Here is a 15,068-nt window from a genome sequence, read left to right on the forward strand (position 1 = left end):
ATCCCCTAGTCTGTGCAGTCAGGCAACTGCCTTTTCTCATCCTCAGCAGACAGAGAGGTATTCTCTGAAGAGGTTAAGACAGAACTTAAGGGAGGAGCATCCAAAACAGAGGTATCATATTAAGTCAGGGGGATTAAGACACCGCCCCCGCTACCCGCCGCCCTCTGCCCCTGCACCGCCACCCCCTCCTTCACCATTCCCTACCCCTCGGCCCCTGCTTGACCCAGCTCCTAGAATTCTGACAACCAGGGCTTCACCCACCAAGCAGGAAACTGAAAAATTATTCTTCAGGGAATCTAACTAGCCCAAAGGAAAATGCCTAAAGATGCTCACAAGGGGTTCTCTAGCTAGAAAGTCCAATCAAGTTGTTATACAGTGAAGCATTTCAATGACAAGATCTACCTGCGAATAAAAACTTCCAATTAGTTTTAGTGCTGCTTCTTAAATAAGAATTACCAGACCCTTGGGGCAAGTCTCTACCGTGAAAGAGATCAAAACAAAGAGAAAGACAACAACAAAGCAACTTAGAGGAAACAGACTATAAGGTAGAAGAAAACTGTGAATGACTAAACTCAGATAATAGAAAGGATTGTAATAAAAAAACCTAGTTTGCTATTTAGGCTGTGCGGTGGCTCATGCCTCTAATCCCAGCACTTTGGGAGGCCAAGGCAGACGAATCATTTGAGTTCAGGAGTTCAAGACCAGTTTAGCCAATCTGGTGAAACCCCGTCTCTGTTAAATAAATACAAAAATTAGCTGGGCATGGTCATGCGTGTCTGTAATCCAAGCTACCTGGGAGGTTGAGGGAGGAGAATTGTTTGAACCCCTGGAGACAGAGATTACAGTGAGCCGAGATTGCACCACTGCACTCCAGCCTGGGCGACAGAGCGAGACTCCGTCTCAAAAAAAAAAAAAAAAAAAAAAAAGAAATAAAATAGTTTGCTATTTAAAAGAGGAACATTCAGAGAACAAAAATATTTAAAATAGAAAAAAGTGTAAAACTCATAGAAGGGTTGAAAGATGAATTTGAGGAAGTCTCTTAGAAAGTAGGGCAAAAATAAGATGGAAAAGATAAAAGTAGAGATTCATTCCAGGGGATTCAATATCCATATAATAATTCCTTTATACCATACATATATAGAAGGAAAACTTGTTTGGACCAGTTAATTAGATGTAGTCTTGGACCTGAAGTTGGAGAAGGGTGTTCTGGGCTCCCAAGGGATCTGACACAAAGAGAAATTTCAGGAAGCTTTGAATTGAATCTTCTAGTCACTCACTGGGATGAGCTAGATTATGCTGTGAGTTTTCATGTTCAAGGGTAGTAGGAAAGATACAGCTTTCAAGTGTAATGAAATCACATTTATTAGACTGTATACTTTAGTGTTAAGGGTTACATTTAGCTTTTTAAATAATATTTTAAAATTTAATGCACTCCAGCCTGGGCGACAGAGCGAGACTCCATCTCAAAAAAAAAAAAAAAAATTAAAAATAGGAAGAGATTCAGGCACAATGGCTCATGCCTATAATCCCAGCACTTTGGGATGCTGAGGCAGGTGGATTGCTTGAGCCCAGGAGTTTAAGACCAGCCTGGGCAACATGGTGAAATCCCATCTCTACAAAAAATACAAAAAAAGTAACCAGGTGTGGTGGCGTGGGCCAGTAGCCCCAGCTACTCAGAAGGATGAGGTGGGAGGATTGATTGAGCCGGGGAGGTCAAGGCTGCAATGAGCTGTTATGGTGCAACTGCACTGCAGCCTAGGTGACAAAGCAGGACTCTGTTTCAAAAAACAAAACAATTGGGAGGCCGAGGCAGGCGGATCATGAGGTCAGGAGGTCGAGACCATCCTGGCTAACACGGTGAAAACCCATCTCTATTAAAAATACAAAAAAATTAGCCGGACATGGTGGTGGGCGCCTATAGTCCCAGCTACTCGGGAGGCTGAGGCAGGAGAATGGCGTGAACCTAGGAGGTGGAGCTTGCAGTGAGCTGAGATTGCGCCACTGCACTCCAGCCTGGGTGACAGAGTGAGACTCTGTCTCAAAAAAAAAAAAAAGAAAAGGAGGAAAGCTGAATATAATACAGTCTCCTGGATAGGATTGTGGTACTGAAAAGAACATCAGAGAAAATTAATGAAATCTGAATAAAGTATGTGTTATGTGTGTGCCTAATTGAAGAGACTACCCAAACAGGCTGAGTGTGAGCAACAACGCTGTTGCAACAAGGCTGCAAGTGGGCTGAGTCCAAGAAAGGAGTCAGTGAAGGGTGGTGGGAGTGGAACTGGTTTTATAGGTTTGGGGTAGGTAGTGGAAAGTTACAGTTAGGGGCAGCTTTTTCGGGCAGGGGAAGAATGTCACAAGGTGCATAGTCATGAGGTGGGGGGAGGTCACAAGGCATGATACCACAAGGTCAATTGATGAGTTAGGGTAGGGCAGGAACGTATCACAATGGTGGAATGCTGCAAGGTCGGTTAATCAGTTAAGGCAGGAACTAGCTGTTTCTTCTTCTTTAGTGGTTCTCCTGTTGCTCCAGGCTTTGAGACTCCAGGAGGCCTGTATGTGTGGGTTACAGGGGTCACAATGACTTGGCCACCATGTAGCCTGTTCAGAGGACCTTGCAGTATGGAGTTTAGCTAATAGCTGTGTCCAGTGTTGGTTCACTAGTTGTGACAAATGTATTATAGTAATGTAAGATGTTAGCAATAGGGAAAACTAGACCTGAGGTAGATGGGAGCTCTATGTTCTCTTTGCAACTTTTCTGTAAACCTAAAACTATTCTAAAATTAAAAAGTTTAGGCCGGGCACGGTGGCTCAAGCCTGTAATCCCAGCACTTTGGGAGGCCGAGACGGGCGGATCACGAGGTCAGGAGATCGAGACCATCCTGGCTAACATGGTGAAACCCCGTCTCTACTAAAAATACAAAAAATTAGCCAGGCCTGGTGGCGGGCGCCTGTAGTCCCAGCTACTCGGAGGCTGAGGCAGGAGAACGGCATGAACCCGGGAGGCGGAGCTTGCAGTGAGCCAAGATAGCGCCACTGCACTCCAGCCTGGGCGACACAGCAAGACTCTGTCTCAAAAAAAAATAAATAAATAAAAAGTTTATTTGGCTGGGTGTGGTGGCTCACACCAGTCATCTCAACACTTTGGGAGGCCCAGGCCGGTGGATCACCTGAGGTCAGGAATTCGTGACCAGCCTGGCCAATATGGCGAAACCCCGTCTCTACTAAAAATACAAAAATTGACCAGGTGTGGTGTTAGGCGCCTGTAATCCCAGCTAGCCAGGAGGCTGAGGCAGGAGAATCGCTGGAACCCAGGGGGGCAGAGGCTGTAGTGAGCCGAGATTGTGCCACTGCACTCCAGCCTGGGTGACAAAGCAAGACTCTGTCTCAAAAAAAAAAAAAAAAAGTTTATTTAAATAGAAAAATAGGAGGAAAGAACTTTTATCTTAACATCAGACAAATCACAGCTTTGGCATAAGCCTAGTGACTACGCCACATGACCATAACCAAGCAACCATCAGTCAGATGTCAGTCTAATCTTAGGTCCTGTTATTTTCAGTAAAGGGGAAAAAATCATGAAAGTTGAAACTGCAAGTCAAAGTATGCAAAATCATAAAATGGAATAGCATGTGGCATGGAGCTCCTATAGTCCCAGCTACCGAGGAGGCTGAAGTGGGAGGATTGATTGAGCTCAGGAGTTTGAGGTTACAGTGAGCTATGATCATGCCACTGCACTCCAGTCTGGGTGACAGCGCAAGACCTTGTCTCATATAAATAAAATAAATAAATAAATAAATAAATAAATAAATAAATAAATAAATAAAATGAAACTGGTAAGACAGCTAAGTTTAGATGAGGTGTTGTGGAAAACAGGAAGCCATTGCTAATTTCTTGAGTGAGGAACTAATGTGGTGAAAGCAACAGTTTAGGGATTTATTCTATCGGCAGCCTGCCAAATGGATTGAAGTTGGGAAAAGTCTGAGGCAGGGGGATCAGCAATAACTGACATGTACTAAAATCTCAAGACTAAAATCCTAAAATGAAACTTTTGGTAAGGGTTTCAAGCAACGTTATTCTTAGTGCTACATGTGACCTATTTTAACCACCTGGAGACAAGCAGAGGCTCTTGTGGAGACGGATGTAGCAGATCTTCACCTGACTTCATTAGATATCTGAATCATAGAACTATTTCATATCCCCTTCTTGCAAGTCCAAGTTCTCCTGGCATCTTGTGGTTAGGACTGTATCTTGTTACTTCTGCTTGTCCTGCAGTGGCTCTGGGCTTGTTTGATAACCAAACTGAGCCTACCCTTATTTTTAATTTTTAACCCATCCTAATGGGGCTTTTTTATTTGGAAATGATTTCAAACTTAGAGAAAAGCTGCAAGAATAAGAATGGTACATAAAACACCAAGTTACATATTGTTACACCTTTGTTAAACATGTGTTTTATCCCATATGCTCATCCATTCTCTCTCTATATCTAGATCTCGATATCTATCTATAGATATATCTATCTCTATGTATAGATAGATATCTAGATATATCTAGCTATTAAGATCTAGATAGATAGTTGTCTGGATAAGTATCTAGATTGATATAGATACAGAGAATAGTAGGTCCATACTCTTTCTGTCTCTCTCTCTCTCTATATATATATATACACACATATATATATATACACACACATATCTGTTAGGTATATAGTATATACCTAACACTTTTGGATCATTTGAGAATAATGTGCACACGTTATTGCCTTTTAGTCCTAAATACTTCAGTGTGTATTTCCTAGCAATAAGAATATCCATTTAAAGAACCACATTGTAATTCTTATCATCAGTTAATTTACTTAGTCACTATTTCTTGAATTGAACCAAACTATGAGAACACCCATTATCCTGGTCTGACCTGACCCACTGCTGACTGAATTACAGGAGTGAAAAATTCAAAGTTTCATTTGCATTTCAGGTTTTGATCTTTGAGAGTACCATAGAATCAAATTTTGCAGATTAGCTTTGAATTTGACTCATCATAGGTGTGTCTGATTCAGTTCAACTATTCTAAAAATCTCTTTGTCAAAGAATAATACTAATGCCAACAATGGTAAACACTAATCTAGCCTTCCTCGGTATGTGTCAGACAGTGTTCTAAGTTCACTGCATTTACCAATGCATTTAATCCTTACAACAACCTTAAGGAAACCATAATTATCTTTATTTTATACATTGGGAAATGTGGGCAGAGAATTTAAATAACTTGTGCGTGAATACACAGTTGATAAGGGGATCTCTCAGATATCTTTTTAAATGTGTTAATCTGTGTGTGTGTGTAGCCTTCTTACATTTCATAATGTTTTCTTTAAAGACGATCCCACACTATTTCTAATTATTGATTACTTCTCATTGTGTCATGTTCCCTTAGGACAGAAGCATTCATTTTCTTGATGTGTTGATCTTTCAGCTGAAGAAAAGGTGACTGGTCTCACGAGCCCGGAAGAATGAACTCAGAGGAGGTTGTTTACATGAAGTTCTCCCACTCACCAGCTGTTGAGAGTCTGCGATTATGAAGAGCAGGATCTTATTACTTCAATGAAAGCGTGTAACAAGGTTCTCGAACCACCAACAGCCAAGTGGATTTGGTACAGTGTGGCTGTCTAATAAATAATCAAAAGCATTTGATAGAAATCTGTCTTGCAGCACTGTCTTCACATTTAATGTTGCTTTCTCTTCTAGCCTGGGTATGTTTAAATGATTCCCTTTTCTCACTCTAGTGCCAGTACTGGCCTGAAGGCTAGATCCACAGCGAAATTCTTGTTCAGGCTGGGTCTGTCGACTTTGACTCTGCTATTTATAGAGCCAATGTGGGTTAATAACTGCTATTTATTGAGTGCCTGTTCCATGCCAAGCATTAGGCTGGGTGCTTTATATATGTTTAATCCTCACAATAGCCCTGTAAGGTTGCACCTATTATCTCCACTTTGCCCACGAAGAAACGGAGACTCAGAGAGTTTGTGTGCTATGTGTAAGATCACACACTTGCCAGAGTCAGGATTCAAATCTAGTTCTAACTCCAAAACTCTCCACACTAACATTGTTTTGCTTATTACTGCTCCAAAGATAATTACCCCAGCACCTTATCAATGGTATACTTCCTCTCATGATGGCAGTGTATGTATATGGAAAGTGTCTGAGATGGAGGACCAGAGAGTCTTTAGAGGCACAAAAGAATCACAGAATTATCTTCTAAAAAATAACACAATATTATTTGAGATCAGGAGTTATAAAATATGGCCCCCAGCTATTTTTGTAAATAAAGTTTTATTGGGAACACAGCCACACCCAATCCTTCATGTCTATGGCTGCTTCTGCTCTACAGTGATTGAGTTGCAAAGTTGTGACAGATTCCATATGGCCCCCAAAGCTTCAAATGTTGACTATTTGGCCCTTTCAGAAAAAGTGTGCCAACCTCTGTTTTAGATGACTCTGGAAGAAAGTCAACCATCTTCATTCAGGCCAATGTATTATTTTTTCCATTTGCCTAAAAAAGTACTTAAAGATTTATAATGCTAAGGTAATTACTGTATTCTAATGGTGGTGGTGGTGGTGGTGATGGAGTAGGGGGAAAGGGGGGCTGTAGGGAGCTAACCAAGAATGGGAAGGGGCAGGGAATAGGAGAGGTCTGGGCCTCTGGATCCGCAGTCAACTCCTCACCCCAGACTCCTCCCACTCACGTCCTTCCTATTTCTCCTGCCAAATCAACTGTCCTAAAATAACTCATTGCTCATAAACATGCAAGTGGCTTCCCCTACACAACATGCTCAGAACCCAACACTTTGGCCTGGAATTCAGAGACCATTACAGTTTGACCCCTATCAATCTCTCTCTCTATCCACTTTTTCCCTTTTCCTTTTTTTTTCATCATGAGGAAATCATGCCAAATTTGAGTTTATATATCAAAGCCAATTTGCTTGTCTTTGATTCACTTTTATGTAGCAGAAAAATAAACATATACTACTTACAGGTGTTTGTTTTAGTCCTTTCTGGTGGCTGTAACAAAATACCACAGACTGGGTGGCTTACATACAAACAACAGAAATTTATTTCTCACAGGTCTGGAGGCTGGGAAGTTCAAGATCAAGGTGCTGGCAGATTCAGTATCTTGTGAAGGGCTGCCTCCTGGTTCACAGCTGGCACCTTCTCACTTCATGCATCCCCACCTGGTGGAAGGACTGAGGGGTTTCTTTCAGGACTCTTTCATTCATGCCATTCATGAGGGCTCTGCCTCTGACCTAGTCACTTCCCAAAGGCCCCACTTCCTATTACTATCACCTTGGGGGTTAAGATTTCAACAAATGGATTTTGTGGAGACCCAAACATTTGAACCAAAACAATGTTGCCAGGTGTGGTGGTTCATGCCTGTAGTCCCAGCACTTTGGGAGGCTGAGGCAGGCAGATCACTTGAGATCAGGAGTTCAAGACCATCCTGGCCAATATGGTGAAACCCCATCTGTACTAAAAATACAAAAATCAGCCGGGTGTGGTGGTGGGCGCCTGTATTCCTAGCTACTCAGGAGGCTGAGGCGGGAGAATCACTTGAATCTGGGAGGCAGAGGTTGCAGTGAGCCAAGATTGCACCATTGCACCCCAACCCCAGGCAACAGAGAAAGACTCCGGCTCAAAACAAAAACAAAAACAACACACACACACAAAAACAGTGTTGTATTTGATCACAGGAAGCCAGGCTGAGCTTCATATATGATGTCACTTCACCTGAGCTAAAAGGTATGAACAAAATAAAAACTCACAAATGCATTGGTTACTTTTCTATAGTAGGTATTATCCAATTGTATTTAGAAAAATTACTCTAGCTATTTTTCGGCCGGGTGCAGTGACTCATGCCTGTAATCCCAGCACTTTGGGAGGGCAAGGTGGGCAAATCACGAGGTCAGCAATTTGAGACCAGCCTAACCAACATGGTGAAACCCTGTCTCTACTAAAAATACAAAAAAAAAAAAAAAAAAAAAATTTAGCCAGGCATGGTGGCAGGCACCTATAATCCCAGCTACTCGGGAGGCTGAGGCAGGAGAATGACGTGAACCCGGAAGGCGGCGGTTGCAGTGAGCTGAGATCGTGCCATTGCACTCCAGCCTGGGTGACAGAGCGAGACTCTGTCTCATTAAAAAAAAAAAAAAAGAAAGAAAAAGAAAAATTATTCTAGCTATTTAAAACATTTTGTAATATTATAAACTCTCTCATTGCTATGTATTTTTCTTAAAGATAATTTTCATGTCTGTAGAATATTTCATCTCCTATATATTCTAAAGTCCTCCTAATGCTTCCCCAATATTTGGGTACTGAAGGTTGCACTTTCCACTCATTTTGTCCCCTACCTCCATTTTTGGGTTTGTTCTTCCATTGTTGCCCATTTTTGCTCAGGCTGTTTCTTTGGCTTGGAAAGGGTCCAATCTTCCCTTTCTGTCTCCTTGTCTTAAGTCCTTCCCTTCTAGCATAAGTCCTATCACCTTTCTCCCTTAAACTCTTTTGTTGTGGAAAAGTAGAGATTGACCTTCATAATGAAGGATGGATTTCAAGAGGCTTATTTTCCCCGGAAGTGCTGACACAGTACCATCTTCACTAGCAGCAATGGCACTGCAGTACCAAAGGGCTCACAGACACTATTATTTCCTGGTGCTGTGCTTAGAAGAACAGTTTGTTTTAGAAAATGATAAGAGATAGCTCACATATATTATGTATTTTCTATATGTCTGCCATTATTCTAAGCATCTTATATACATTAAGTCATTTATCTTCATAACAAACCTATCAAGTGGATATTGTTAATGCTCTTATTTTAGAAATGAGAAAATTGAGGTACAGAAGGGATAAGAAATTGCCTAAAGACACAACTGGCAAGACTTGGGATTTGAATTCAGACAATGAAATAGAAGTGCAGTGAATTTGCGATGGCTCTTTATCTCCCTAGTCTCAACGCGGCCCTTAACATTTTCAGAGTATATGCAGAGGGATAGGGGCTGCTGAGCAGTGTTCTTCCTAGGAACATTGAGTCTATTCCTTTGTGTTGGAGAAATCTGGCTGGGGGCCACCATGCTTTACAAAGAGGAGATTGGTAGGCAGATAAATTTGCTTTGTCCTTGATCATTCTCTGAATATGAGGAGTTCAGAGGCATGACCAGAGCCATGGCAGAGTAGATTGAAAGCACTTGTGCCTTCTAGTCCTTAATCATCTCAGTGTCCCTAGTGCCAGCATAAAGTAGGCCATTACACATGGAGAAGGTATTGTGACACAATCACATCAAAATGGCTAGGGTTTAATTAACTATCCCTCCCAGGCCTTCTCCCAGGAAGGAGTGGGGCTTCTTGCAATGGACCACATGGGAGTGAGGGTGGGGAGAGGAGATTCAGAGAGCCTTCTGAATGTGAGTATAATTATAAAACTGAGTCAGAAAGGGAATGAATGGTTTTGCCTTCCAGTTTAGAGAATGATGTAACCTCACATTTCAGGAAGATGTTAAAAGTTATCTCTGCTGGGCACGGTGGCTCACACCTGTAACCCCAGCAGTTTGGGAGGCCAAGGTGGGCAGATTGCTTGAACTCAGGAGTTTAAGACCAGCCTGGACAACATGGCGAAAACCCATCTCTACAAAACATTAAAAAAAAAAAAAAATAAGCTGGGTATGGTGGCATGTGCCTGTAGTCCCAGCTACTCAGCAGGCTAGGGTGGGAGGATGGCTTGAGCCTGGGAGGCGGAAGTTGCAGTGAGCCGAGATTGCACCATTGCACTCCAGCCTGAGACAGACCTTGTCTCCAAAAAAAAAAAAGTTATTTCTACCAGATACCCTTCCAGTGCCTGAATGCCCCTATGAATGCTCGCTAAGCAAATGTCCAGCCCCTGCTTGTATACCTGCACCAATGGGGATCTCACTACCAGTCTATTCCAGCTCTGTATGGCTCTGTTAGAAAGTTGGACATTTTGCTGAATGGAAATCTGTCTTGCTGTAGCTTCCACCAATTGGGTCTAATTATACCTATGGGATGCTAGAGAACAAGTTAGCTCCCTCTTCCATACAATAGCCCTACAGAAATTTGAATTCAATGATCATATCCACTCTGAGTTTTTCCTTTCAGGCCATATACTCACAGGTGCTTTAGTTGTGTCTCTTCTCACATGGTTTCACTAGTCAGGTATGTGCCCACTAACTGCTTCCCACTTGGCTTAGAGCTCTTCAGGTAGAGAGTGCCAGCCCGCATCAAGGGAAAACCATTCTTTCCATCCATATTAGTCTGTTCTCATGCTATTGATAAAGACATACTCGAGACTGGGTAATTTATAAAGAAAAAGAGGTTTAATGGACTCACAGTTCCATGTGGCTGCAGAGGCCTCACAATCATGGTGGAAGGTGAAAGGCACATCCTACATTGGCAGCAGGTGAAAGAGAGCTTGTACAGGGAAACTCGCTTTCATAAAACCATCTCGTGAGGCTTATTCACTATCATGAGAACAACACAGAAAAGACCTGCCGCCATGATTCAATTACCTCCCACCAGGTCCCTCCCAGAACACATGGGAATTGTGGGAGCTGTAGTTCAAGATGAGATTTGGGTGAGGACACAGCCAAACCATATCACCCTCCTGGGAGACTCTGTCTGTAATGAGTGCCTAGGATCAGACATTTTTGCTCTGACTTCCGAGGGGTTGCAGGGATTTTGGGTGAGTTTGGTTTTTACTCAGAAGAGGGCCAGAAAAACAAGGTCAGGCATGGTGGCTCATGCCTATAATCCCAGCACTTTGGGAGGCCAAGGTGGGAGGACTGCTTGAGGCCAGGAGTTCAAGACCACCCTGACCAACACAGCAAGACCATGTCGCCATTAAAAAAAAAAAATCAGAATTAATTAGGTTTCTACAGTTGGTAAGAGATGATAATAGCTAATATTTTTCGAAAGTTCACTACATGCCAGACACTGTGCTCAAAATTTAATATGGATTATATCGTTTACCACTAAACAACCCTTGTAGGTGCTACTTTTATGATCTCTATTTCACAGCTAAAGAAGCTAAGGCTTAGAGAGGCCTTGGAGTCTTCCCAGGCTGGATGGCAAATGCTAAGACTCAGGCCAGATATAGTAGCACGGAGCAATGGGCAAAGATTTCGGACTTCAACAAAGGGCAGCATTTGACTAGTGATTTTGCTCCAGCAAAAACAGGTATAACAGGGAAAAGGCGAATTGTGGTGAGAATAGGTCTTTTAAGGCCCCAAAGATCCAGAAGGAAAAAGAGCTGTGCAAGGGTAAAACAGGAGGACATGATGAGTAAGAGGGTAATTATTAGTAACAGCTACCACTTGTTAAATAATACTAGCCAGCATTTGACCTACATAATCCCCTTTAATCCTCACAGCAACCCTAAAAGGGAATTTCTGCTATTCTGATCACTATGTTACAGATGAGGAAATTGAGGTTTAGCAAGGTTAAGTGACTCACCAAAGGCTACGCTGCTGGTAAGCAGCAACATCTGGATTTAAATTCAGACTGCTGACTCCATGCCGATGGCCCTATAGTGACTCCCAAAGGGGAAAACTGCTGGCAATACTGAAAGGAAGGAAATTTCTCTCCTAAGAGATGGAGGAATTTCAGAATATGCGAGGTAGCTCAGGGCTGCAGGCAATGTCTGGCACCACTCAGAGAAGATAGAGAACTTGGTTCTGGGAGAGACAGTTTCGCCAGACTCTCTATATCAGCCTCTCTATGAGGCTATTGTAACTTGAGGTTTCTTCAGAAAGAGGTTCCTGGAGGCCCAGAGACCTCAATTTGATAAATGTCTATGACTAGATAGGCTTTTTAAGAATAAGAAAGCTAAGTTTTGAAGTGGTATTTTTATGCCTCTGTAGTTCTCTCCCCAACCCCCGTTTTTTGTAAACAATTTGCTTTCTCTCAGTTCAATGACTCTCAAGCTTAGCATTCATCAGAATCACCTAGAGGAAATGTTAAAACACAGATTTTTGGACTCTACTCCAAGAGTTCCTGATTCAGTAGGTCCAGGGATAAGGCCAAACAATTTGTACTTCTTAGAAGTAACCAGCAGATGTGGATTCAGGTGGTCCAGGGATCACATTTAAGAACAAATGCTTTATTTTATTTGCAAAACTAGTTTTGAAAATTTCTAAATGAATTTGGCTGTGAAAAAATAAGTACAGAAAACGCAAAGGACTTGCCAACAGGCCAGAGGTACTGGGAGGGATTGGGTGGGAGACTTAGAGCCCAGCTCGGTAAGTGGTTGTGATGGGAGAACTTGTACAAACTGGGGAAGACAGAAGTCACAGTCAGAAGGAACTAGCTGTTCCCAGATGGGAACGAGGGGAAGCAAAAGACCCAGGATGAGCTGGGCAGGAGAGCCAGACTGGCCAGAAACAGAGATTGGGTGAGGGCAGAAGTCAAATGGGGTAGAGATGTTGTCAAAAGCTGCAGTCTGCTGGCTGGGCTTCAGGGAAAGAACTCAGGAAGCTGGAGGCAAGGAGCCAGGAGTGAGCTCCTGGGGTGTGGGAGTTGTGACCGAGTCTGGTGATCACATTTCAGCTGCAACTCCCTGTCCCCAAAAGCCTCTTTCTTCCTCTGGTGGTGCCTGTCAGTCATAAAGTGCCCAGGAATTGCCCTCTGACAGCAGTGAGGTGAAGTCCTTGCAGCAAGAGAAGTGGGGACATCACCAAGTCCTGTTTCCTCCGCTTAGTGGTGGGTCCCATAGTGGCAAGCAGGGGCAGAGCCGGGAAGCACGCGGTCTGGTGATTAGACTTTAGATGTTCTCCAATCCCCAGGCTGCATTTCTCCCTCATGGGAAACTGACTCAGCTGCAGTACACAGTGTGAAGGAATGACCTTTGTGGCTGCAGCAGTGGGCTAATGGCTGCGCACCTGGCTGCACTTGCTCTTCCTCATGGAGTTGGGAAAGGTTGAATAGGAGGCTCTCTTCTCTTGGTACTAAGAGATGGGCATCTCTTTGCAGGACTGCATGCCACTACTCCTTTCAGCTGGTACACATAGGCCCACCCTGGACCCTGGCTTTCTAAGCACTACCCACCTAGCCTTAGCCAAGCTCCTCTTTTCCCTTTTGTAACTTTCATTTCATTTCTTGAACATCTCTGTGCAGTTAAAAAAGGATATATTAAGTGCACACTATGTGGCAGACTCTGAGCTGGGGATACAGATATGGGGTAAAAGAAATTCAGCCCTCAAAAAAATCACAGTACAGTCAGAGGGATCCATGCAAAGATGTAATGACAACATTGTAGAATAAATAGTTTCTCAAACACAGAGCTCCTTCCCTCCACAAGGCCTTTGTATTTGTTGTTCCTACTGTCTAGAATGTTCTTCCCTAGATCCTTGTACAATTCATCTTCTCACTTTATACTCAGGCCATTTCCAAGAGAGACCTTCCTTGACGTTTCTATGAAAAATTAAACCCTCCCAATTCTCTGAATCCATTCGCCTTATTTATTGATTGATTTATTTAGGAGCTGGGGTCTCACTCTGTTGCCCAGGCTGGAGTGCAGTGGTGTGATCTAGGCTTACTGCAACCTCTGCCTCCAGGACTCAAGTGATCCTCCCGCCTCAGCCTCCTGATTGGCTCTGGCTACAGGCTTGCAGCACCACGTCTGGCTAATTTTTTTTTTTTTTAAATTTCTGTAGAGACGGGGTTTTGCCATGTTGCCCAGGCTGGTCTCGAACTCCTGGACTCAAGCAATCCACCCTTTGGGCCTCCCAAAGTGCTGGGATTACAGGTGTGAGCCACCATGCCCGGCCTGATTTTTAATTTTAGCACTTGTAACTACCTAGCACGTTAAATTTTTTTTTTTTTTGGTTGGCCTCCTATACTAGATTGTAAGCTCCGTGAGAAAAACAGGGCCTTGTCCACTACTGAATTTTGTTTGTAGAACTGGTACTCAGTACGCATTTCCCTTTTATTCATTCATCATAAATGACTGTCCAGTTGAACTTTTGTGAGCCTCTCCAGAGTCATCCAAATGGAAGATGAGGCCTCTCTGCCTGAGGAAGAACTTTTTCAAGCCTACTAAATTCCAGGCTTTCTAAAAATCTTCATTGCCGCCTCAGGTCACACCGAGCAGGTTCTAACTCCCCACTAAGAATGACTATAATGGGCCTGGCACAGTGGGTCACACCTGTAATCATAGCACTTTGGGAGGCTGAGGTGGGCGGGCTGCCTGAGCTTAGGAGTTCGAGACCATCCTGAGCAACATGGCGAGACCCAGTCTCTGCTAAAAGTACAAAAAATTAGCCAGGTGTGGTGGGTGCGCCTGTAATCCCAGCTACTCAGGAGGCTGAGGCACGAGAATTCCTGGAATCTGGGAGGCGGAGGTTGCAGTAAGCCAAGATGGCACCACTGCACTCCAGCCTGGGTGACAGAGCGAGACTCCATCTCCAAAAAAAAAAAATAATAATAATTTAGTACTAATATGTACCATACGTTATTTAATCCTCACAATCCTCTGCAAAGTCCGCATTATTTCTCTCATTTTACAGATGAAACAGGCTCAGGGAGAGTTACTTGCTCAAAATAATACAGGTAGCAAGGTGCCGGGGTGGGTGGGTCCCCGGGAAAACTGTGCCAGGCCCCAAAGCACACGTTAATCCCATAACCACGTTTCCGCCACTCTCATCCCTATATCCCCCCTCCTACGTTTCCACCACATCACCTAAAGGCCTTTTCCCACGTTTTGCTACATCCCATTGCAGCCCTTTTCCTTCCTTGGGACCGCTGGGTCCGCTGTAGCCTGGCTGCCCCTCTAAGGATAGCATGGGGAGGGGATTCAGATGCGTGCTGGGTGGAGGGTAGGCTCATCTGTCTCCAGCACCAGATACTCTTTCCTTCCCGGACCCTCCCCACCGGTCGGCTGCTGGATGCCCAGTGGCCTATTTCAGGGCCGCAGAGACTGCTGTCGCTGGAGGAAAAAGGATGGGGGAAGGGACTGCAGGCTGCAGAAGCACTAGCGGGAGACCGACCGGCAGCGATCCCCACCCTCCACCACCACTTCCCGGGTGC

The 15,068-nt window shown here is 43.7% G+C and overlaps 1 protein-coding gene across 1 annotated transcript in view; it reads left to right on the forward strand.

Moving 5' to 3' along the window:
* The first annotated feature begins 12,463 nt into the window (after nucleotides 1–12,463).
* The window catches only part of FSD1L (fibronectin type III and SPRY domain containing 1-like), a 93,494-nt gene continuing 90,889 nt past the window's right edge, over nucleotides 12,464–15,068 (forward strand). The window contains 2 exon segments of the mRNA XM_011948250.1: nucleotides 12,464–12,638; nucleotides 14,762–15,064. Of these exon segments, the coding sequence (XP_011803640.1) occupies nucleotides 12,464–12,638; nucleotides 14,762–15,064 (478 nt within the window).

The sequence above is a fragment of the Colobus angolensis genome, unplaced genomic scaffold, assembly GCF_000951035.1.
Source record: "Colobus angolensis palliatus isolate OR3802 unplaced genomic scaffold, Cang.pa_1.0 Scaffold276, whole genome shotgun sequence".
NCBI lineage: Eukaryota > Metazoa > Chordata > Mammalia > Primates > Cercopithecidae > Colobus > Colobus angolensis.